This window comes from Podarcis erhardii, assembly GCF_964252035.2.
Source record: "Podarcis erhardii genome assembly, chromosome: 5".
In the NCBI taxonomy this organism is placed as follows: domain Eukaryota; kingdom Metazoa; phylum Chordata; class Lepidosauria; order Squamata; family Lacertidae; genus Podarcis; species Podarcis erhardii.
In genome coordinates, this window is record NC_138509.1 from 95925640 (window position 1) to 95949252 (window position 23613).

Sequence of the window (23613 nt, forward strand, 5' to 3'; positions counted from 1 at the left end):
TGGATAATTATTCCCCTGTAATCTGCCAATCACCTATGTCACATACCTAGATTTGCCGTGAGAGACTAAGAGAAGCATGTGCAACCACCCACTGCTTGAACACTGCTCGCAGGCTTCACAGAGAATAAGTCCCCCTGGTGGTGAAGTTCCTTCACAGCAGCAAGGTAACATTTTCAATTGGAGCCTTCTATGACACTGCAGAATCCAGAATCCATTCACGACAGCAACATAAGGAACACCTCCACGCCACAGCCTAATGTGTAGAGTGATAGCATCCACTTTCTGGCTTGCCTGGAAAAGCAGGGGAGGTGGATTGGCTCAGTGAACTGCTACTAAACCCAAAAATACTAATAGGAAGGTTGAGCTGGTAAAGCACTAAAGCAGCTACATCAGAGCCCAAAGGGCACCAGGTTGGAGGAGGCTGCCCTATAGCAAAGTTATATGAAGAGAACAAACCTTTTCCAAGTGCAAAGTGAGCTTTGACTAAAAATCCTCTTCAAGGTTTCGTTTTTTGTAGGGTCCAGGACTGCGATGCGGCACAGTAGAATTCACTCTGGACATCTCCAGGACATCTCCCTGCTGGCTGCCTGGTTTTTATAGGCAGTTTCTACTGTCTCAACAGTTATTGACCAATTTCCATAGTGAAGCAAAAACTAACATTTGAGCATAAGTTAATGCTTCCAAGGCTGATCCTCTCCGAAAAACCTCAACATGCAGTGGATATGACTCCCGTCAGTGTGATAATAACTGAAACACTTTACTCAAAAGACCTCTTCTCCACCTCGACCAACCACTTGTTATGACACAGCCCTGAAGGGAGGGATAGGCTGCAGTGTGACGTTCATGCTGTTCTTATGAGCTACAATAAAGCCCAACAGGTCTGGCTGGTGTGGCGATCACACAGGGCCCCCGGACGTTTCACGGTTTATTGACCCTGTGCCACCACTGCGGTTACTTTCTTCGCTGCCACCACCCCGCTTCTCACGGGGACACACGGAGTCCAGACAGTTGTTAACATAAACAAATAATCAAGTTTATTTTTAAGTGCAGGAATAAGCGTATAGTTTCGGTTTATTTTTCTCTTGTCAGTTTCTTAAATCTTAGTTCCTACAACTTCAAACTGAATTATTCCCAACTATCTATCTAACTCCCTAACAAATCCTCTCACTCTCTCACAATACAACTCAACCAACCCACTGCGTATTCCACCCTCTTCCTTCTCCAACACCCAAGCCTCAACTCCCAACTGACAAATCTCAACTCTCAACTCCCAAACCTCAACTGACTTTTCAAAACCTCCCCATTCTATCTTTTACTCCCCCCTTGCATTCTCACTGGCCAATCACATCACACCCATTTTAACCCTTTCCTTGACACTTCCTAGGGGCAAACGCCACAGCTGGTTCCCTAACGGAACTGAGTGTGCATGGCAGAACACTTCCCAGAAACCTGCACCAGGCAAGAACTCCACAGCAGTCATGTGGGGATTGTTTAGCAGAGAAACCTCAGTACTTTAACACAATGACCTTTGTAGATGTGAGTTGTGTATCAGTAACAGAAATGTGCTTTTGTGGCAGTTCTGTGGCAGCGAGGAGGTGGTGGTCCCGAGTGCCAATGCTGTCAAGGCTTTGCTCTCCCTCAATTGTAGGCACTGACTGCAAGGCTGAAAAATACAGCTTGATTGCTGACACTATAGGCCAGAGCTTTCCAAACTGTGTGTCACGACACATTATTGTGTCAGCTACAGTGTGTAGGTGTGTCACGCTAACGCTCTCCACGCTCCTCCAGGGGCTGGAAAGGGATTAGTTTAACCTCTTTCTTGCTTGCTAGTAAATCTGAATTACAGTGTCGTGAAATGATACATGTCTAAAAAGTGTGTCACCAACATGAGAAGTTTGGAAAGCTCTGCAGAAGGCCAACAACTGGCAAATGCACAGAGATGCAGCTTTGGTCCCTTCCCAGTTTTTAGAGTACAGGGTAGCCACAGTCCGGTGATGGGTCCAACCCATGACTCCCCTAATAAAAGCACCACTTACAAACAAGCTGGTTCTACATACTTTTATTGGGTTTAGAACTGGACAAATCACAAGTGTACAAAATGGTAGACCACACTATCAGAAGCAGAGGACTGTGGGTTGCAGCAGCATTTCTATTGACCCAAAAGCATTTTGGGAAATGAAAGCATAAACTGATTGGGCAAAAAGAAAAAAAGGGTGGGGGCAAGGAGAGAGAAGAGAATGGAGGCAAGGAATTACGTAACTGGCCAGTTCCAAATTCAGAGGACAAAACCTGTAGATTTTGAAAGACAAGCTGACCTGTCCTCATGTGCCTGCTGGGTTTACCTTTTGGAGGAGGGTGCAGTTCTGATTGGGGGTGGGGAAGGGGAAGGTGCTGGCTTTGCCAGCCATTAACAGGGCCCCAAGGCTTTGAAATGTTGTGCTATGCCCACCCACCCCAGCCCAACAAGGAGCAGATGCCAACCCTCTGCCTTTTTGGTCACAAACCTTCCCAGAGCAGGGCTCCATATCAAGGACTCTACACAACAAAGAGGGAGGGGAAGTGTGAGCCCCACTCTGGCTGCACAGCAACAATCACAACAGCAATAGCAAGCACAGGAGCCAGAATCAACTCAAGGTTTGCCCAGCCTATGGTTTTCAGGCCTATTCTACAAGTACATATGCACAAGAACTTCCAAAAATACTAGGATATGATGCAAGTAGTGACACCAACAGAAGAGGAGGGTTTTATCACATGGTGGTGGATGTTCCCTAGAATGACCACAAGGGGGTGGTGGTTAGACTGGCCCTTTTATACCCTGGGACAGAAGCAAGAGGTAAGCTGTGGCGGGGGGGCTCTCTAGCCGTCCAACGCCAGCTGCAAACTCCAACAGTGACTGAAGCCAGAGCAGGCACCAGTGTTCTTTTTCCAGAGAAGCTGCAGGAGTCTAGCTTCCAGCCTCTGTACGGAGGAGGGGCCAGAGAGATGCTCTTCAATTGTACTTTGAGACCAAGGGAGGCTGGGAAAGAGGGAGCCAGCTGGCTGCTGAGGGCTAGCATCTTGTCTCGTAGATTCCACTCCTGCCAATGTACCTCACCCATTTGATCACATCGTGGTCACTGTAGTTCAGCTTTGGCTCAAAGACTTTCAGGTAGCGCACCTTCAGCCCAGATGGTGCAAATGGGACCTGTGCAAAAGGAGAGCAAGGATGGAGAGCAGAAATAAGTCTACAGCCTGGATGCCGTGGGTAAAAGCTGCCCACCCCAACATACAGCACTGAAGAAACTGCTCATAGCAGGAGTCTTTTTTAGTTCTCTACCACCTCAGCAGTTCTGAATATCTCCTTAAGTCAAAAGCGAAACTGCTGGCTACTCTTTAATAATTCCAGTAAGAAATCTGCAGCTGTTACCCAGAAGCAAACAACTGGGAGACAGATTTAAATACACAGGTGGCTTACAGGATCCTGTTCATTCCCCAGCAGGGACATACATAAGAAGCTAATGATTAGCTGAACCACCCCCTTGAACTGTGATAAAAAGGTAAAGGTACCCCTGCCCTTACGGGCCAGTCTTGACAGACTCTAGGGTTGCGCGCTCATCTCACTCTAGAGGCCGGGAGCCGGCGCCGTCCGCAGACACTTCCGGGTCACATGGCCAGTGTGACATCGCTGCTCTGGCGAGCCTGCACCAGCGCAGCACACGGAACGCCGTTTACCTTCCCACTATAAAGCGGTACCTATTTATCTACTTGCACTTTAAGGGTGCTTTCAAACTGCTAGGTGGGCAGGAGCTGGGACCGAACGACGGGAGCTCACCCCGCCGCGGAGATTTGAACTGCCGACCATACGATCGGCAAGTCCTAGGCACTGTGGTTTTACCCACAGCGCCACCCGCGAACTGTGATAGGAATGTGCAAATTTTGCTTTCAGTACAACTTGAGATCTTCCTCAACCTCCCACTTCTGTCCCATGTTCCAGAGTTACCCTGTAGTGTCCTTGTGGAATGCCAGTTAAGCAAACTACCTTGCCAATTACCGTGGCTTTTGGAAGCTAATGACTCTCTCATTCCAGCTTTTCAACTCTTAGGAAGACAGTTCGGTTTGCAGGGGATTTCTTAAACTTGCATCATAATGGGAATCAGAATGAAAAGTCCTATAGTGATAAGCAGAACCTTTGGGGGCACACACACAAAAGCTATGGTGAAAGATTCCTCACTGACAAATGACTTCTGTTAAACAGGGGCATACAAGAAATTAATGCCTGTGCTCACTGCACCTTTGTTTTTGCAGTAATGCAGCCCCTTCCTGGAGCTAGAATAATTCATAGGTGGCTTCAGCAGCCATCCAGGAAAAGACTCTGCCCTCGTACCTCAAAGTTCATGGAGATCGGTGGCCGAGCCCATTTCTTCTTGTCGTTGGTGGGAAGAAGTTCTATCTCTGCGCTGATCTGAGACTCCTTCATTCCAGCCATACGCTTAATTCTAAGAAATGAGAAAAGGGAATAAAGAGGAAGCTGTTCTCTAAATCAGGTAAGCCTGGAGGGGACTATGAGAACCGCCAGTACCAATAGCCTTATTAGGCTACAGTTGCCTAGATCAGGAAGTGTGACAGGACTTACTTACTTCCAGACAATGGCATTCTCACTGGCCTTGTATTTTGCCTTCCCTTTCATGCAGATAACCTGAACACCACTTGTATTAAGAGGTGTTGGGATTCGCACCTGGAAGACAGAAGTAGTTTGAATTCCATTTCAACAGAAATGTCATTTCTGGTGTCATTTCAACAGAACTTTTCCCGTTTGTCAACGAACAGTCCAGGACACATAAGGAGCAGCTGGCTTTGCCATCGATAGTGAAATGTATGCCAAAAGACTGTAGCCATGCTCAGTACTAGCAGTGTGGTTCTGTTGCAGTGCAAACATATCCAGCCAAAACCTGCATCATATCCAAGGACAGTTACAGCACTCTGATCTTCAGAAAAAGCAAAGGCTTTGCAAAGGCCTGGCAGCATCTATACTCAGGCACCAAGAGGGAAAAGCAGGGACAACAGCCCCTGCCCCCATCTTTCATAGGCTAACAAGTTGGAGGTGAAGTGACTCCTTCCACAGACGCCCCCTCCCAACACCACTACAACATACTGCTGCATCTTGTGCAAACCTGAAGTCCTTGTTGCACTTACCTCTATCTTCTGAGCCAATAGGGAAGGCTTAAAGTTGGATTTGATCACCACCTTCACCTCCAGCTTGGTGCGGCCCACCTCCCTCACCAGGGGGATCACACGGAAGGGCAGGATAATGTCCTTAGTGGTTCGATACCTGAGAGTCAAGATTTAATATCCTTTAGTGGATGGAGGGGAAGGCATCCCAGTGTCTGACCACTGGATGGTGACAAGAAGAGAAACCGATATGCTTTCGCTTACAGAAACAGAGGCTGGCCATGCCACAGTTTGCAAATCCTCGCCTTGAGAGGACACTTGATCTGAAAGGACAGCCTGATGCTAAACCACTTGTTAGTTTTTGAAAGGAAGGAGGACATAATGGACAGAGCAGGTGTTAAGTACAGTTAGGTTAAAAACTGCTCTCATTCTACTTTGCAGAACAATTAAACAGAAAAGCAATTTAAAAACCTGAAAATGCAGCCTCATCTATTTCTAGCAGGCAAAAGGGTGCTGAGAACAGTAGAGCTTATGCACATTTATTGAGGAGAGGAAAACAGGGCTTTCCTTCAAAGCCCAACTGCACTGGCTGCCAATTAGTTTCTGGGCCCAATTCAAAGTGCTGGTTTCGATCTATAAAGCCTTAGCCCGCTCAGGACCACAATACCTCAAAGACTACCTCTCCACATATGAACCAACCCAGACCCTGCAATTGTCACCTGAGCCCCTTCATGTGCCTCCTCCACAAGAGGTCCAGAGGGCGGCAACACGAGAATGAGCCTCTTCTGCAGTGGCTCCCCGTTTGTGGATGCTCTCCCCAGGGAGGTTTACCTGGCACCTTCATTATATATCTTTAGGCACCATTTGGCCTCCAATGTCTCAAGCAGAAGAGTGTCAATCATCACCACCCCACGATCAATGCAATAGTTACAAGCTCCACCCCTTGTGCCAGTTCTCTACTAAAAATGCAAGTGACCAAGTGAAGACTATTTAGCTGTGACTTGCAGGGAGCCCCCCAATGATTCCCATATGGCAGCCAAGGCAGAGGCAAACCTGTGCAGCAGCCTATTCCCACCAGCCATACCTCATGAGTTCAAACTCGCCGTCGGGGGGTATGAAGCTGATGCTCCGCTCCGAGTCAAACTTGCTGAGCCTCACGCACTGGTGGAAGGTGCAGTCATCAATAGCAATCGACTGCTTCCCGCTACGGCACAAGAACACAAGGAGAGTCACAATCAGAAGCACTTGCTGGCATGCATCTGAGGCTGCAGCAGTACTCAGGCTATCAGCTGCAATGAGACTACTCTACGGAGCACTTTGCCATCACAGGAGGAATTATGAAGTAAACGAGGCAGAGAGGAGAGCAACTGGAGCCAACGGATTCCCTCACAGGCAGTAGGGCTGTTTGGCTATCCATCAAGACTCAAGTAATAGGCTTTTCCCCAGCAGCCCACCAGTGATCGCTATACAAGGCTCACTCCTGCTCTGCCCATAACACTTCATCTGGCAGACTGGAGTCCAGTCTGCCCTGCCCAAGCCCTTTGAGTAGAAGAAGCAACATAACCCTACAAGAGGGATTTTGTTCAGACCGTTAAGCAACACAAGGCGGAAGGAGCTCTTTGCCCTCCAACCTTTGCATTTCCATGTACCAGAAAGGACTTGGGGGCCAGAAAATTTCCTCTCTAGCAGGCTTAAAAGATCAGCAAAGTCACTGGAGTTTAGTGTTGACTTACAGCATCCAGTGAGGTCTCACTTTTTTGCACCTTTTGCTGAAAGAGGTAGGGGAGGCTCCCCGCAGCCACTTGTAGAAGAAAACGTCCAGGAACAATCCAACACCACCAAGATCTCATTGCAACGCTTGGCTAGAGCAAGTGTTGAATGGGAGCAAGCGAATGACACTCGAGACACAGACGTCATTCAAGGAGGGTGTGCCAGAGTACAGAAGGGTTGCTTCTGGGCCACAGGGTACAGAAGGGGGTGCCCAAGACATGGAATGGGCATAGGAAACAGCTTGCTTCATATTTATATGGTTCAGGCTTTGTTTCAAGAGGGAGCTGGCTGAACAGCCTGGCCAGTATGTTTTGCCGAAAGGGTTTGGTAAAGGCTTCACTTAGCAACTTGTCTCTTGCATTCTACTGGGAATATCTCTTTGAAATTCAGGCTCTCTCTCACACACATATGATGCAGTGTTGAATAAATGGGTAGCCCTATGAATTTACTTCTCTGCCCACTGTCATCACGATAAAACCATATTTAGATTCACCTTCCTATTCAAACTTCTCTCATGGGTTTCCCCACCTGCTTTCGTACCTGGTAGGAGGAAGGAGTTCCTGCGTCATCTGGCTACTCTGCTTAATGCAAGAAGCCAACCACAGCCTTCGCCAGGAGTAGTAACCCCTACTATAAAGCCTTATGAAACTCGCCCAGCTTGCGCAGGACTGTCCCCAGACCAGCCTGATGGGACAGCAACACTTTGTAGTGGGCTTTGTTCCCTAGAACAGGCAAGTGGCAGCTCAGCCTTCAATCACAGGCATGACCTGTGTGGAAGTGTCTAAAGATGGTGGCACATGCACAAGTCACACAAAGCAAAAAGATGGGGAAGGGGTGAGGAGTGCGTGCACACAGCAGTAAGCAGGTTATCTACCTTCCTGTTTCACTGGAGTCAGCAGAACACAAAAAGGAAAAAAAAGAATTCATTAACAAAAGTGGTTATCAGGGAGTAAGGAGGGCCTCAGATCCAGTCAGCCTGCACCACCCCAGGTGGTCCATTTGAAAGCTGACAAGACCACAGACAGCTATGCTTTAGTTGAAGCTGACACGTGGAGGGAGAAGCAGACCAATGCTGGTTGCAGTATTATTCCACCCCGCCACTCCCATTCATTCCACAGACCAGCTAGCCCAGCGGGAAGGGACGCAATTTCATGGCTCTTAATTTACAGGCTCGTAACATATAATACACACTAGATTAGGATAGTTTGCTAATTGGCCAAGCCAACAATAGGGGAATGTTGAGTGGAATGAAAAATCAGCTTTGCTTGGTACCTTGTTAAATCAAGATTCGCTATTTATACCTTCTGCTGTTCTCACTCCCATTCAAAACATTATCAATTTGGAAGTAGCAGCAGCAAGACTAGAGAACAATCGACTAGCTTACTGGAAATGGGTTATAAACAAAAGTGGTTCTGGTCTCAGCAGGGTGTAAAACAAGAACAATCACCCTCAAGAAAGCTGGAGTGGCTTCCCAAATGAGAAGGGAGCAAGACAGGGCAGAAAGACACACAAAGTTCAGCTGTGCCAACTGGGGCCCACAGTCAGCCCCCACCCCTACCTCTTCCCTGTTTCATCCGCAGTCCCTTTGCCTTGTTTCTCAATTACAATCTTGTCATTCATGCCAAACTTGCATTCTGGCATTCCGCTCAGGTAGCTCTTCATCACCACCCTGCCAGAGACATGGGCACTCAATACCTGACCTGGAGAGAAACACAGAAAGAACAACTGCTAAAGCAGGAGAGAAGAAAGTGTCATCACCCTCAACCTCCTTCCTTTATTTCACTTTCACTAGAATAGGAGCCCATTTGCTGCACTTACCTTGTGGTGACATCAGCAAGTTCACACTCTCCAGCACATCCAAGAAGAGTTCATTGCGACGATATTTGATCCCTTCACGCCTCCAGCCAATTTGACCAGTTACCTGGCTAGTAATCTGAGATTGCTCTTCCTTAGTCTGAAGGACAAAGAACATACATGCTTTTAGGAGCCCAATATGTCACAGGCAAACTCTACCAACAACAGAAGATTGCCCTGCATGACAATAAGCTTGCTACAAATAGACATACCTGCAACCACTACCCATTTATTCTATGAACACCCAAGGGGCCAGTGGGCAGATCAGTGTGGAGAACATCAGTCACGTCAACTAGGAAAGGAGGTAAGTTCTTAGGTGCATCTGTTCTAAGGGTCAAGATTTCAAAGTTACACCCCCATTGGGTTTGGAAATGTTACAATTGATAGTGCACTCTGCCCTCGTATGTGCTGTGGAAACAGGCACTTGCAAGCCAGGAGTACGACAAGGAAACACAATTTGAATACTACAAGGAGGCTGAAGATGTAGTTATGCCAGAGAAAGGGTCACTGCCCACGCCGCCCAATCAACTGGTTTTTCATCCCAAAAAGACTCTACAATCATTCATGCAGCGCAAGGCCACTGGTCAGTCCCTGTTTCAGAACCATCTCATAACTGGTGCCCCTTTGGAAGGACCTGGGAGGAATTGCAAATTTTCCTACCTGATGCTATAGGCAGGTCCACCAGTCACACGAGAGTGAGAAAAACAGATGCATAGCAGCAAGCGCAGCACATACAGGGTTAGGAGCCAAGCAGGTCAGTGGGAGGGAAGGAGGAAGAGAGAAGAGTGTTATGCTCAGGACAATCTCAGGTTCTACAAAGCTGCTCATCTAGTCAGTTAATAAGCCTGGCCGAGGGAGGAGTCTTCTAGTAGACCTGCCTTCTCAACTTGGTTTGAGCAGAGCTGGTAGGAGCTGCAGACCGGAACATGTGGAGGGCACCAGGTTGAGAAAGGCTGGACTAGACTAAGCTGAGAATGCCAGCAATGGGGAAGAAATAATCTAACAGGCAGGATTGCAGGGCAAGACTCAAGGCCAGATTGCCTGGATGCCTCTGCAACTCAGGTGAGCTGGAGACAGAAAATGCTATACTAAGCTAAGTATCTGCCCCTTGAGAGAAGCATCAGAAATAGAGGATGATTTCCTCTTAAATTTACAACCTATATATATATATTGAGACCATTTGTCCATTCACATGTGACTTGAAACGGAATGATGGCAATGGATCAATTCAGACCACAGGCTAGCTTCTTCATAATAATAATAATAATAATAATAATAATAATAATAATAATTTATTATTTATACCCCGCCTATCTGATTGTGTATCCCCAGCCACTCTGGGCAGCTTCCACCAGAGTATTAAAAACACAATAAAACTTCAAACATTAAAAACTTCCCTAAACAGGGAAACTTCAGATGTCTTCTAAAAGTAACATAGTTGCTTATTGCCTTGACATCTGATAGGAGGGTGTTCCACAGGGCGGGTGCCACTACCGAGAAGGCCCTCTGCCTGGTTCCCTCTAACTTCACTTCTCACAGTGAGGGAACTGCCAGAAAGCCCTCGGTGCTGGACGTCAGTGTCCGGGCTAAACGACGGGGGTGGACATGGCAAGTACCTACATCCTGACCCAACTCCATGCCTATATCAATACCAGAACACACTCCACCTCTCAAAACTGGCTGGCATGTTGGCCAGGAGGTGGGTAACATGGCAGTAGTGGGCAAACGAGGCGGAACAGCAAATGTCAAATTTACCTTTGAACAGCAGGCTAGTTTCTAGAGAGACTCATACACCTCTCTTCATTCTCTAGGAAGGCTAGCAAGAGGCATTACGAGAGTTCAAGGGCACATTCTAGCCAGGTAAAAAAAATTGAAGGCGGGTGCAAAGTAGGGCAGGTGAGGGGTGTGCCTGAGAAGGGGGTTTGTGGGGGGAAGAGTCCCAAGAAGCAGACTGAGGCCAGCAGGGTTTGGCCCCCAGGCCTGAGTTTCCCCATCGCTGGCTTAACACTACATCCAAAACTGGCCACTGATTACCCCAAAGGTACCTGCTGAGCAGCAATATGAATCTGGTCTCCACTGCTCTTTCCCAGCACCAGACTGTTCATCCATATCAGCAGCCCACAGTGACAACTCTTTACTAGTCCCCCTGTTCTAGTGCAGCCTTTTATCTACACATCAACCACTTTCCTGTTACCTCATGACAGCGTGCCAAATTACTGTCCAGGACTCATTGCATGGAGGCTGTACAGGCACCACTAGTATTAGTGCCAGTCAAATCTTTTGGCCAATTTACAAGCCCTGTTTATCTATACTTAATCTGTCCCAGATTACTTACAGCATAAAACATGCCACTTTTCATGACTCCTTCCATATGCCAGCTAGAACTAATTTCTGAAGCATCATTTGAATTACAGTGCTATAGTTCTGCTCCAGTCTTCTGCTTCAGAGCATTTCCAACATCCTTCTCTTGCCCTCCACTCCAAAAATAGAATCATAGAATTGTAAAGTTGGAAGATACTCCCAAGGGTCATCTAGTCCAACCCCCTGCAATGCAGGAAACTCAACTAAAGCATCCATGACAGATGGCCATCCAACCTCTGCTGAAAAACCAAGGAAGGAGAGTGCACCACCTCCCAAGGGAGTCCTTCCTACTGTCAAACAGCTCTTAATGTCAGAATTTTTCCTGATGTTTAGTTGGAAACTCCTTTCTTGTAACTTGAAGCCATATCTCATTCTTATCTTTCCACCTATACTAAGAGACCAAGGGCAGAAGATCTGTTGCTTTCTCACATAGGTTTATTACAACAGTGTTCGTCTCTAGTCAGCATCTCAGCTTATTTTGATACAATTGCTAACGCCACAGAGTCATTACAGTGCAGAAGCCAACACTTGAAATATTTGACTGAAAGGTTTCTGAGTAAACACACAGGCATCCAACTCTGATATTCTATACCAGCACTGGATGCAGGCAGGTTATTCTAGAACTGGCAAAGCTGAATAGGGTCCTTTAATTACGCTGTTCTTTTAAAATAGTCCGAGGATATAAGCCAAGACAGTAAGAGCACTTCAGGGATTGATACACCTTGTTTCCCGATGAGAAAAGAGGGACTCCAGAAAACCATCCATCTCCCAAAAGGAGGAGCTCCGTGTTTTATTTATTTATTTGTTGAATTTCTATACCGCCCTATACCCAGAGGTCTCAGGGCATTCACAAAGCCAGAACATATAAAACCACAATATATATAATCAAAATAAAAACAGCAACCAAATAACCCCCCCCCCAAACCACATTTTAAAAGGGGATAGTATGTTTTAAAAATAGCCATTTTCTGTCACAGTCATTGAGAGTCTGTGGTCACTCTAACCAATTATGTACAGAAAAGTGCACACCCCATATCCCAACTCTTCTTACCCTCCTTCCCATTTTTTACCTGGCTCTTGATTCCTTGCTGAGTTATGAAGGTTTTCAGGGCCCCCGTCTCGGAATTCTGAGGGTAACCAAAATCCAGGATTTCTACAGAAGGGGGTAAAGAGTTATCAGAGAAAAGGCAACCACCAGAAAGTTTGGAGCATCAACTGCAGCCTTTGCTCACACTGACAAGCCACCACCCAATTCCCCACACCAACTGCAATCATGTTCGACATTGATCCCACGGAGCTGCCCTATAGTCTGCAGCAGTAAAGGTAAGACAGACAGTCCACTTAACAGGATGGAATCCAGACATCCAAGGGAACCTGCTCTGAAGCAGGATTATCCAACAGCAGCAGAATAATCTATCTTTGCAGCGTTTTCTTTAGGTTTTGATTTTCGCATGAGCATACCATAAAAATCAAAACCTAAAAAAATAACAGCAGAGTAGCAGGTGTCGCAGGGCAGGCCGACCAGCCAGGCTTGGGAAAAAGAAAACTGCCATTAGCTGCCCCCACCCAACCCCTCCCTCTGAGCTGCCTCTCAGGATCCAGATCTGCAACACAAATAGGAAGTGACACTGCGCTTGAGGACCTGCTTCCTGCTAGACTCCAGCAAGCTGAAGATCTATATAGCCTTCCCATTCTCTCTCCCAGACAGGCTTGAAGAAAGCTTTAGGAACCAGGCTCATAAATTCCAGCACACTGGTGCCATTCCTGGAATTCCACTATCTTTGTCACATTGTTACAGCAGTAATTAAACCATGACTACAGAATTTGTGAATTAAGGAAGCTTAATTACATTCTTTGGATCACAGAAAGACCAGCATTAAGAACTAAAGTGGACACCTGCCACCTTGTAAATGAAAGTACTGAACCTTTTGAGTAGTAGATAGCCTGTGGGAATAGAGTTGAACTGAAACATCTCTCAGTAGCAGCTGTTAAGAAGGATTCTTTAAACCAAGGCTTACCAGACTGTTAAATGAGGGTCTATATTTTTTCCTGAATTAGAATTGCAAGCACACTTCACTTTTCACCTGAAAAGGTTTGCTTTTCAAACACATGGTTCACTTTTTAAAGCATGTAAAATGAAGAATTACCTGCCCTCGCAAACCTAATCACATCTTTCTGTATGTGAAACATTCCACGATGTATCTAATCTGAGGGCAGGTAGTTATGCAGAGTCCCTGCATCAGAATGGTCAAATAATGCAGCAGAAACAGAATTAGGGGTGCCAACTGGAAGGTTGCAATTAGAGCAGCAAATTCAGATACAGCCAATTGTCTCCTTGGTGCAAGTTAGGGACTAGTCAAGTCATGAGACTTTCATTAAAGCAGAATTTCTATAAGTACACTAGTGACAATTATGGAGTTAGTGTAAGCTAAGGCTGTTCAGCAGAGTTCTACCTCCCAAACAAGTGGTATTTGTACTACACACACCCTGCATTAAAAAAAGTCTTCAGTCTGCAACTTAATTCTACAAACTCTACAAACAAAGCACATTACGAGTTGAAATCTTGTTTCCAAAGCTAGGATGACTCATTCACTTGATGGAAGAAGATAAGGTAACCTCCCCATCTTAAACTCTATGCAGAATTAAATACAAAGCAGAGGCAAACTACTGTACAGAGAAAATGAAGTGCTTGCGGTGGGCTACACCCAACGCAAAGTTTTCCCAGCAGCACTAGCTTGTTATAACTTTAGCATTTAGCATTAAATGGAAAGTTATTGCAAGGCTAATAATAACAATAATAATTTTATCATTTATACCCCGCCCATCTGGCTAAGCACTTGGGAGACCTGAATGTTTACATCAACAACATGCCCAACACCTGCTAGCCCATACTGGCAACCCCAAGTTTACAATGCAAGTTCTGGGCATCTACTGCTAAACAAGCCCCCCAGCATTGAGTCAGAACGGCTCATCCTCACCATCCAGTAGCTCATAGATGAGCACGAAGTTGTTCTTTATGTTCTCTTCACTGATCTTTCCAAAATAGGCAGTCATCACATCACACATCTTGTAGAGGAACTCAAAGACCATGGCAGCATTGACATTTTGCTTGGTGACAGCAGCCAGCCAGATGTTGGAACGCTTGACATGGAAGAAACTGGTGCGGGCAATGTTGGTAACAGGTGAGCGCACTTGCTGCCGTGCATGGATGACATTGACCCGGAAGGCATCCACTGCATTCCGCCTGGAGAATTGGAATGTGGCAGGAAGACAAGAGTGAGAGACCGAAAGCACCAGGCAGACAGGATACATACTATCCCACCAAGTTGTTTACCTATATCTCTGCTGAAGAAACCAAAGTGTTGTTGACAGACATAGGCATGCTGACCTATTCCTCAACTTCAGAAGGCATGCCTCTTAAGGATTCAATCTGGTTTACATGTATAGTCTATACCAAGTTTATTATTAAATAGATGTAAAATTTAGCTCTTAATCAGCGCTTTTCAACTAATGACACTTGAACAGCCAGGCATATGGTGAAGTATCACAAGTTGAAAAGCGCTGCTCTAAGCAACACTATGGACAGAACAACAGTATATTATATTGCACATGAAGCAACTGCTTGCCGGTGTAAGAGCAAGTTCAGCAGTGGAACAAGCTGCCCAGGAGGGCAAGGAATATCCACCCTTGGGAGATCATCAATCAGGAGGCTCTGCAAGCATCTATGGGAATGTTAACAACAGGGAACTTCCCAGGTCCCTTTCAGCTATGGTAAGAAACTTCAAAGCAGTACCTTTTATTTACCATTTAATGCTTTTAGGTACCAAAGCACATCATTCCTCATCATCCATGCATCTGCCAATGCATACTGAATATTTGGTTGCAGTAGTGAATGAGAGTCTGTTGCAATATATATGCTCCACCAAACTTAAATCAAGTCTGTGTGGCATCATGGCTAGAGCGCCAACTAAGACCAGGGAGATCCAGGCCCAAATTCCCACTCAGCAACCAAGCTTACTGGGAGACCTGGGGACAGTCACTCCTGCTTGGCTTAGCCTACCTCACAGGACTGCAAGGATAAAATGGGAGGTGAGAGAGAGACCTTCCAAGCTATGTTGAGCACACTGGAGAAAGGGCAGGGTGTAACAAATAAAGCAAGGCAAGGATAGAGCACTATAAAATGTACAAGTTTATCTTCTCCAAAGCCTCCCGGATCTGCCTTTTGACAGGGAAGTATACTGAAGGAAAAACCAAGAGAGGTGAAGCCAGAAAGACAGAACACCTGATTTGTTGAAACTTTGGTGCTCAGCTGCCTGCTCTACTCAGAGCACCAAACTGCCTTTAGTGCTGCAGACAGATGTTATATGTGTCTGTTTCACTCTTAAGAGAGTGCACTTTCCAAGCTTCTTTTGCATCAACGCTACTACATGATGAATCTGCCCAAGTAATACTAGCTCTAAGAATAATGGGAGGAGACTCAGGTGTACATAGCTTCTCCATACACCAGTTTCCTTGAGGTCAGACAATGTGTTATACAAGCGACTTAAGAGTCTGTAGGTTTCAACCTCTTAAACTGGGAGGGTGATGAGTGGCTTTGAAATGGGCCAGACTATTTGCATTAATGTTAACATATGCTTTTGATGTAATACTACAGTGACTTTGGCCATACTATTAAATTTGGTATATCAAATCAGTTCCCCCATACTGCAGTGCCCATTACATCCTGCCATACATCTCTTACCTATTGCTACAGCAGCCAATGAGATGGGATGAACAGAAATGGCGCCAGCGAAGAAAAAGGAGGAGTGACAGCAACAAGAGAAAGGTTAGAACACACACATACACACAAAGCACAATGAATCTGAACAAAAAGAAAGAAAAGAAAGAAGAGACGACAGACAGCAACCCCCTCCCACTCCAAAGTTTCAAAGTGGTACTTAAATTCCCTAGGTAGCGGCAGCTGAAGCTCTTACAGGGGCAGCAAAACATACAGGTGGTGGTTTTTCTTGATGGGTCTCCGCTTTGCCGCAGCGGACGACCCTTTTTCGCGGAGCTCCTCTTCACAGAGTAAAGAGGACCGCCATTGCCGTTTTGCGCCGCCTCTGGAAGTCGACAACTCAGAATGTTTTAGAGTTTGCATTATTAGCTAGCTTTCAAGTCCATCTTACAACTTTGGAGGCCAACTCAGCTGCCTTAGGAGATGGGAAGCATCAGCCTGCCAGTTCTCGAAAGTCCTGTGAGGCACAAAACCACCAACCGAAATAAATTACTCTGTTTCTATGAGTGCAGCCTCATCCTATTTATAACAAGCACTCTTGGAACAAATACTTTGAGTTTTGAAAGTCCCTGCCAAACACTTTTCTTTGTCCTTAGCCCCAGTTGACAATTTCTACATCAACTGAAGATTCAGAGGGATGGTTCCACTTTTCAAGCCATTCTGACTCTGCTATGCAAATGCAGTATGAAGAAACACAAATTTTAAAAGAATTCAAGTAGCAAGTTGTAAAGTATCACTTCCTTTCATGTTTAAGGCAGCAACTTTACATATGCAAGTTCAAGTTACAATATGCTCAGATTCTGTTATTACCATTTAGATGAAGACAGTGTGCTGTTGTGGGCAGAGCAGCCTATATCTAGCCTACACATCCTTTGCCACATCCTTGTCCATCTAAAAGTGGTGGCTGCAATCTGATATTTCTATTTCCTTTCCTAAAGAATACTTCGTTGAATTAATCAATGCACTGAAATATATCCTAATCTGAACAAGTGTGCTCTGAGATAAACTGGTAGAAATACAAATACCTAAATGCTAGTTATGTTTTGGAACAGATTCTTGAAAGCTACTGAAGGGGCAAGTTCTCAAAATTCAGTATTTGGCAGCAATGCTAATGAGGAAATACAATGACTGATCGGTACCAAAACTTCATAGCTGCCTAATAAGATTGTCTGTACTGCAATATTTTTTATTTTTTGCCAAGCCAACATGCAGTTAGAAGTTCACTGCTGCACACTAGACAGACATGCTCCATGCATACTACAAACCTGACCAGAGAAGTCTTGCATGAGCAGTATAGTAATTCTGGACATTGCTTTATCAAACTGTTATGTAGGCATACAAGGTCAACATTCCAAAGCCACATGGCTCTGGTAATTTGCCCTCAATGCATGAAAACACATTTCATGGATAACAGAAGTTATGATTTGCCCAATAAAGCTTTCCTTCTGTAGAAACTAGGAAAGGCATGGCTAGCAGCAATAGATCCTTGTATGTTCTCTGCAAGACACCACCACAGATCAATTCTGCTCCCCACACCTGCTTGTAATACTAAAATCTGCAAGTAGAAACTTAGTAGTGGCATCTCTTTTGTTTAGAACGGCAGCCAATTCTGCATCAGTGGCTTCTGGAGTGCCACCTGGGACTTGCTGTTCCAAGAATGAAAATTGTATCTCAGCAAAGAGATGGAGTTATCTAACAAATCTGTTGCCAAGTGAATTACATGAGGTTTATAACATTGTTACATTATTTTGCTGCCCTGGACAGAGTTATTAATAGTGTGGCATCTATTGGGAAATAACAACATTATCTGGACAAGTGTTATTGCAAGCATGCACATTCCTTCCCATCTCACTATCATTTGGCCCAATTGTGGCTTAGTCAGCAACCCTGCTTCCTTGCAGCTTCCGCTTTGACAAGCAGGCTGCTTAATAGTAAGATTCAATCATCTATTTTCTACCTGTAGCACTTCCATAATGCACCAGATGCACCCAAGAATAGCAGGTAGGACTTATCTCCCATACTACATATCCTGGATTAGCTGTATTAGTTTTGTATCGATACACAATCGTGCAACGGGATCTGTGCAAATTACAACCCACTTCTCTATACATGCATAAGGGTTTTTTTTTTTAAAGTGTTAACTGTGATCTCTTGGCACTGTACAGTACAAAGCTCTCAGACAAAATCCAGAACTCTTAATTTGACTCACTAATTTTTACACTGTTTAAACCATGCAAAGTTCATGAAATTTACTTTCACGTATTAGGCAGACACATGCTGTTCAATGAAAGCCAGGAGCTCCACTTGAGACTGGCCACAAGTGTTACAGGTTTTTAAAGCTCTGCCCCAATCCTTTGCAGCCAAGTACATTTAAAAATAGTTAAAGGGAAACATGTTTCAAAATAGTTAACTAGTTTCATATCACAGTCCTCCTATGAGAAGAGGATTGAGAGTCCTGTGATAGAAGATGGCAGCACAGATCAGCTGTAATAAGCTGTGCAGAAGTTCCAAGCTCATGCAGGCAGCTAGGCATGCTACTATTGGCCCTCTTTGTCTTTAGAAATTTGAGCTGTGACCAATCCACAATCTACATTAGTCACCCTGATCATGTCTAGGCACCAGATAAAGGTGTCATTTGAAGCTTTATTCTGTGTGTCCATAGTGTACAGGTTTCAAATCCCTCTCCTTCCCCAAAACCAATAGTTTAATGTACCATTCAGGAGGCAGAAGAAGCACTTTGACAAGACCAAAAAACAAAAAACCATGCACCAACTTTCTGGCAAATAGGTAATAGTGAACGCTGGGCTCATCATAATAAATTTGATCCAGCTTTATCAGTCCACAAGAAGTAGGTGACCTCTTATCCTACATATACCAATATCTTTCTACTTTAACAACTTTTGTAAGGACTCCTAGCAGGGATAAACTAGCCGCAGGTAATGGGTGAGTTGCTATTTACAAACCTGAATAGTGAGGCTTACATTATCTATTCAAAAATAGGGAGAATCAGTTTAGCATGAGCTCCTGGGGTAGAGCCATGCTTAAGTGTCAGGAGCCATGTTCCAAGCCTTAAAGCACAACTTTCCAAGGCTAGAAACAAAGTTAAGACACATTCACACATTATGCATTACACTGAGCTGATATGAGGAGTGATATTTTGGAGACTAGGTACAGTAGCTGAACATGCAGTAGTTCCAGAATAAGACACTGCAGGCAAAATAAAAAACTCATTTGAAAGTGTGGCTTTGGCTGTAAGTTATAGTTGCACTCTTTTCATTAAAAATACAGTAACTCCCTGAGAAGTTATGTAGCTGTAGAACTTGACTTTTACTTTCCCTCATCTGGTGTGCAGAATGTTTTCTATTATGTCTCATCTGCCAGCTACTGGAGTGTGGCTATACTTCACAAAACTACAATTAGTAAAGAGGTATTTACCTTTTTTCAATCTTTTGTATGTTTTAATGTATGGTTATGATTTTTTTCTTGATTTTAAGAACCTGATTTTACCTTTCCTTAAGAGGAAAAACTCATCTTTAAGACTATAATTATGCACTTAAAGGCTACAGCCTCTGCCAGAACAGTGCTTAACAGTAACAGGTTATGAGACCAACAGTCACCAAAGGGATCCAAGGTTCTGCTGCCTAAAGCATAACAGAAAAGATCAGACACCAATCACCATAGCAGGCCCAAGTCTGAAGCAGAGATATGGGAAACTATGCTAAACTTGTACTTCAGGGGCAGGGAACTCAGGCCCATAGGCCAAAACTGACCCACCATGCTTCTCAATTTGGCCCATGAGACCATTCTGAGGAAGCCATGCTCAGCTGCACTACACCGAGCATCATACATGCCATCAGATGTGCAGCAAGTAAGGGTGGGTCTTCAAGCAAACAATCAGGAGCTTAACATGAGCTTCAGATTCCTCCTTTGCTGGAATAAGGGCTGTAACAGGGAAGGCAAAGCAGCCCTGACAAGCAGAACAGAGAGTAGGCCACTACTCTACAGCAATTGTAAGTCTCTGAGCCTTGGTGGGTGAAAAGTGTGGGGTTGCTCTCAGCCAGTTGTGCCCACCCAGGTATGTGGAACAACATCAAGGCAGGCTTGAGGGCTGGGCTGGGCTTGTTGTTTTTTATGATTATTTTATTATGCTGTGTACTATTATGTACTGTATTATGTTTTTAATATTACACTGTGTAAGGTATGTTCTTAATATTATACATACCCTGGGATCTTTGGATAAAGGGTAGTATATAGACCAAATAAATAAATAAATCTTGAAGTGCAGAATTATAGTAAATGCTTGCAAGGTTGACTCACTGGGTCAAGTTCTAGGATTCTACAAAGCATGCTTCGGTTTCTTAAGCTGAAGGAAGATAGGAGACAAAAAAGATACTAAAATCTAGTCCTGATCCAGAAGCCAGCTATACTTCTAGGGAGCTAGAATTAAACCATGCTCTAAACCCAACAGAGAAGCACTCAGGAATCTGAACCAAGACACCACGGTGCTGCATTCAAGACAGGTCTGTGATCGTCACAGGAGTACAATGATTAAAGTGACACTGATCAGCATCTGAGCAGTTTCATAGGCTTTAAGTACTTTCCTAAAGAAATTAAAGCCTATGAAACTGTTCAGACGATGATCAATGTCACACTGATGGCTGTAGCTCTGTAACCATCAGAAACCATCCTAAAGAAGTTCTCCTCATACTAGAATCAATACGGCATTTAAGGAGAGCTATTCCCAACTACACTACCATGATGGACATTTGACTGGGAATGATTCAAGCCATGATATACCCAGAGACGTAGCAGAATAGACACAGACTGGATGCAACACATAGCACACAATCTCTACATGCATACACAGTTAAAGCAGCAGCTCAGAAGCTACAAGAATTTGGATGCGGGTGCAGAATGAAAGCAGGGTGAAAATGTTGTTGAAGTACTTACCCAATGTCATCCCTGTAGACTCGAGAGATTAAAACCTCTCCCTTATGATTATAAATGAATAGGCCTCCAATCATGTTGAAATCTTAATCTTTCTTTTCCATGGTGCTTAAATCATATCTACAGATACAAGAGAGGAGATTATGAGACTTACAGTACAGAGCATAGGCTTAAGACAATTTAATAGCTTTGATAAGTCGGCTAATTCACCAACTCCCATTTCACCAGATCAAGATTATTCTTGGACACTGGCTTGTTCCCATCAAGGAAGCGTATGCCTTGCACTTCTATTCCAAACAATCAGTATTTATGCATCCTAACAGAACATGCTATCATCTTAATGCTTACATCATTTACCAACAATCCCTACTACACAGACAGTTCCATAATATGCAGTGCTCAAATTTATAAATCCAATTGCCAGAACAAGGTTCTGAGTCCTTTCAGGTTTTGGTAGAATACCAATACCAACTGACATCAGTGGACTTCTAGTCCCAAAACTATTCTTTGCCTAATAAGCAAACACTGGCTTGGAAGCTTGTCCAATTCCCCTAATTAGTCACACGGAACTGCAATATTTAAATGAGGTAGTCCAATAAGATATTTTGTTATGATCTCTGGTCAAGGCAAACTTCATATTGTGTTCCTTAGAGTCTAAGCTAGACTTATTTGCAAGGTGCAGCTGAAGAGTTAAGTAGCTGCTCGTCTGTACCTGCATAGGTCTAACTTCAGTATCAGCCTTGCAAAAGCAGCTCTTGAAAGCACACTTGCAAACAGTGCAAGTTACAGTGGTGCCCCGCAAGACGAATGCCTCGCAAGTCGAAAAACTCGCTAGACGAAAGGGTTTTCCATTTTTCGAGGTGCTTCGCAAGACGAATTTCTCCATGGGCTTGCTTCGCAAGACGAAAATGTCTTGCGAGTCTTGCGAGTTTTTTCCCTTTTTTTTCCTTTTTCTAAGCCGCTAAGAGCCGCTAAGAGCCGCGCTTCGCAAGACGAAAAAACCGCTAGACGAAGAGACTCGCGGAACGAATTATTTTCGTCTTGCGAGGCACCACTGTACTTCACCACTCAATAGGCTCCTAGTTACATGAATCTGCATGCAGCCTGCCCCAACACTGCAGGAGAGAATTCTAGAGCCACCTGCTGGGTGATTTCTAATTGAAGCTTTAAAGTTCTGGGCTTCCCCAGGCTCTCCATGGAAACTTAGAGCTGATGAGAGTTCTCAAGTAGGAATAAGAAGTATTGATTTCATAGGGTCCACAATTCTCATGTTTTACCAACTCTTTATGTTGATAAGTGGCATGCTTTATAGGTTGGATGATGTAATGTTAGCTATGAAAGTGCCCTGCTAAGGGATAAGAAGGCATGCCAGCCAGCCATAACCATTTTCAGAAACTGCATAAGAGCAAAAATATGTTACAATTTTCACTTAGTGTGGCAGTGAGCTTAGGGTTTAAGATTGTTCACCTAAGCAGATACAAATGTGTACACTTGACTCAACTTTTTAAAACAGGAAGGTAGCATCCTTCCAGGAGCAAAGCATCAAGGAGATAGAAGCAAGAGAATATTGTCAGTAGCAACAACTGCCTCTCCACAAGCCTTATTCTTATTTGCCAGGATGCATATCAGCTCTTTGAGGAACTCTGACAGATGCCTACCTCCAGCCAGAGAAACCAGGAGCTCTAGACATCTTAAGGAAAGTGGGGTAGGATAGATGCTTTTAGATAAGAATTCAAGGATGTACCACCACAGTTCTGGGAACAACTGGGCCATAAAACCTGTGTGCATTCAATTATATAACAGAAAGGAAGCAGCTCAGGAGTAAGTGTCATAGATAGTGCTATGAGTATTCTGAATGAATTCTGTGGCTCCTTAATTAACAGATTGGCAACTCCAAAAACAGAACAGTCTTGTAAGACACAGAACTGGCAACATTAGATTGTAGTACATTACGCAGCAGGATGACTCATTGCGGAAGGTTGCCAAGATTTGTTCCACATAAAGACAAAGTCATGTTCCAAGTAACTGTCCATAGCTGTTCTTTGGAATTAGAAGAGGAAGCTTTGTTCTCAGTTCTGCCTTGAACCAACAGCTCATGATATGTAGCAAGAAAGTTTATATTTTAAACAAGGTAAAGGAGGCGTGGGTACAGAATCTACCATTTGTACCAAATTATGGAATAGCACGGAAGTTTTTTTTGTTGTTGTTGTTGTTTAATGGTTTAATGTGAATGAGCAGCCAAATTCTTACTCTGCTCCTCCCCAGTGCCTACTGCTGCCATGCAGCTGGGAAATAAGACACAATCTGGTTTATCATGACATCCAAGGTAGAGGCATACAGTTTGCTGCTTTCCAAATAAACCACAAACAGTAAGCCAACAATTTATTATTTGTTTCATAAAATTTATATACCATCTGATTGTTAAAAAGAAAAAAGGCTCAACGTGACTTACAAAAATCTTGACTAGTATTTATGGTTTGTTTGGAGAGACACAAACTATGAGCCCAGATTCAGATGTCACAATCAGTCATATTCTGTGTAGTTTCCCAGCAGTGCAACTGAGAGTTTTTTGGGATGGGTGGGAGGGTTGAGTGAGAACTTTTCAGATGCATCGATACACTGGCCAGGCCTAATAGCCATCTTCAAATATCTTAAGGGTTGTCACATGAAAGAGAAAACTTGTTTCATAATCAATAACCTTAGGCTCTAAATTTGCATTTCCCCCCTCAATGTCATGCTCCAAGAGTTGTTTTTGT

General features: G+C 44.4%; 1 protein-coding gene across 1 annotated transcript in view; it reads right to left on the reverse strand.

Annotated features, from left to right (window-relative positions):
* Positions 1-2043: 2043 nt before the first annotated feature.
* Positions 2044-23613, reverse strand: part of AP2M1 (adaptor related protein complex 2 subunit mu 1) — a 29971-nt gene continuing 8401 nt past the window's right edge. Inside the window, exons 2-11 of the mRNA XM_081862675.1 lie at positions 20861-20977; positions 14112-14377; positions 12204-12286; positions 8737-8872; positions 8477-8618; positions 6233-6352; positions 5173-5308; positions 4617-4714; positions 4364-4475; positions 2044-3184 (exon numbers count right to left, since the gene is read on the reverse strand). Of these exons, the coding sequence (XP_081718801.1) occupies positions 3050-3184; positions 4364-4475; positions 4617-4714; positions 5173-5308; positions 6233-6352; positions 8477-8618; positions 8737-8872; positions 12204-12286; positions 14112-14377; positions 20861-20934 (1302 nt within the window). The 5' untranslated portion in view covers positions 20935-20977 and the 3' untranslated portion in view covers positions 2044-3049. The remainder of the gene's footprint in view (positions 3185-4363; positions 4476-4616; positions 4715-5172; positions 5309-6232; positions 6353-8476; positions 8619-8736; positions 8873-12203; positions 12287-14111; positions 14378-20860; positions 20978-23613) is intronic.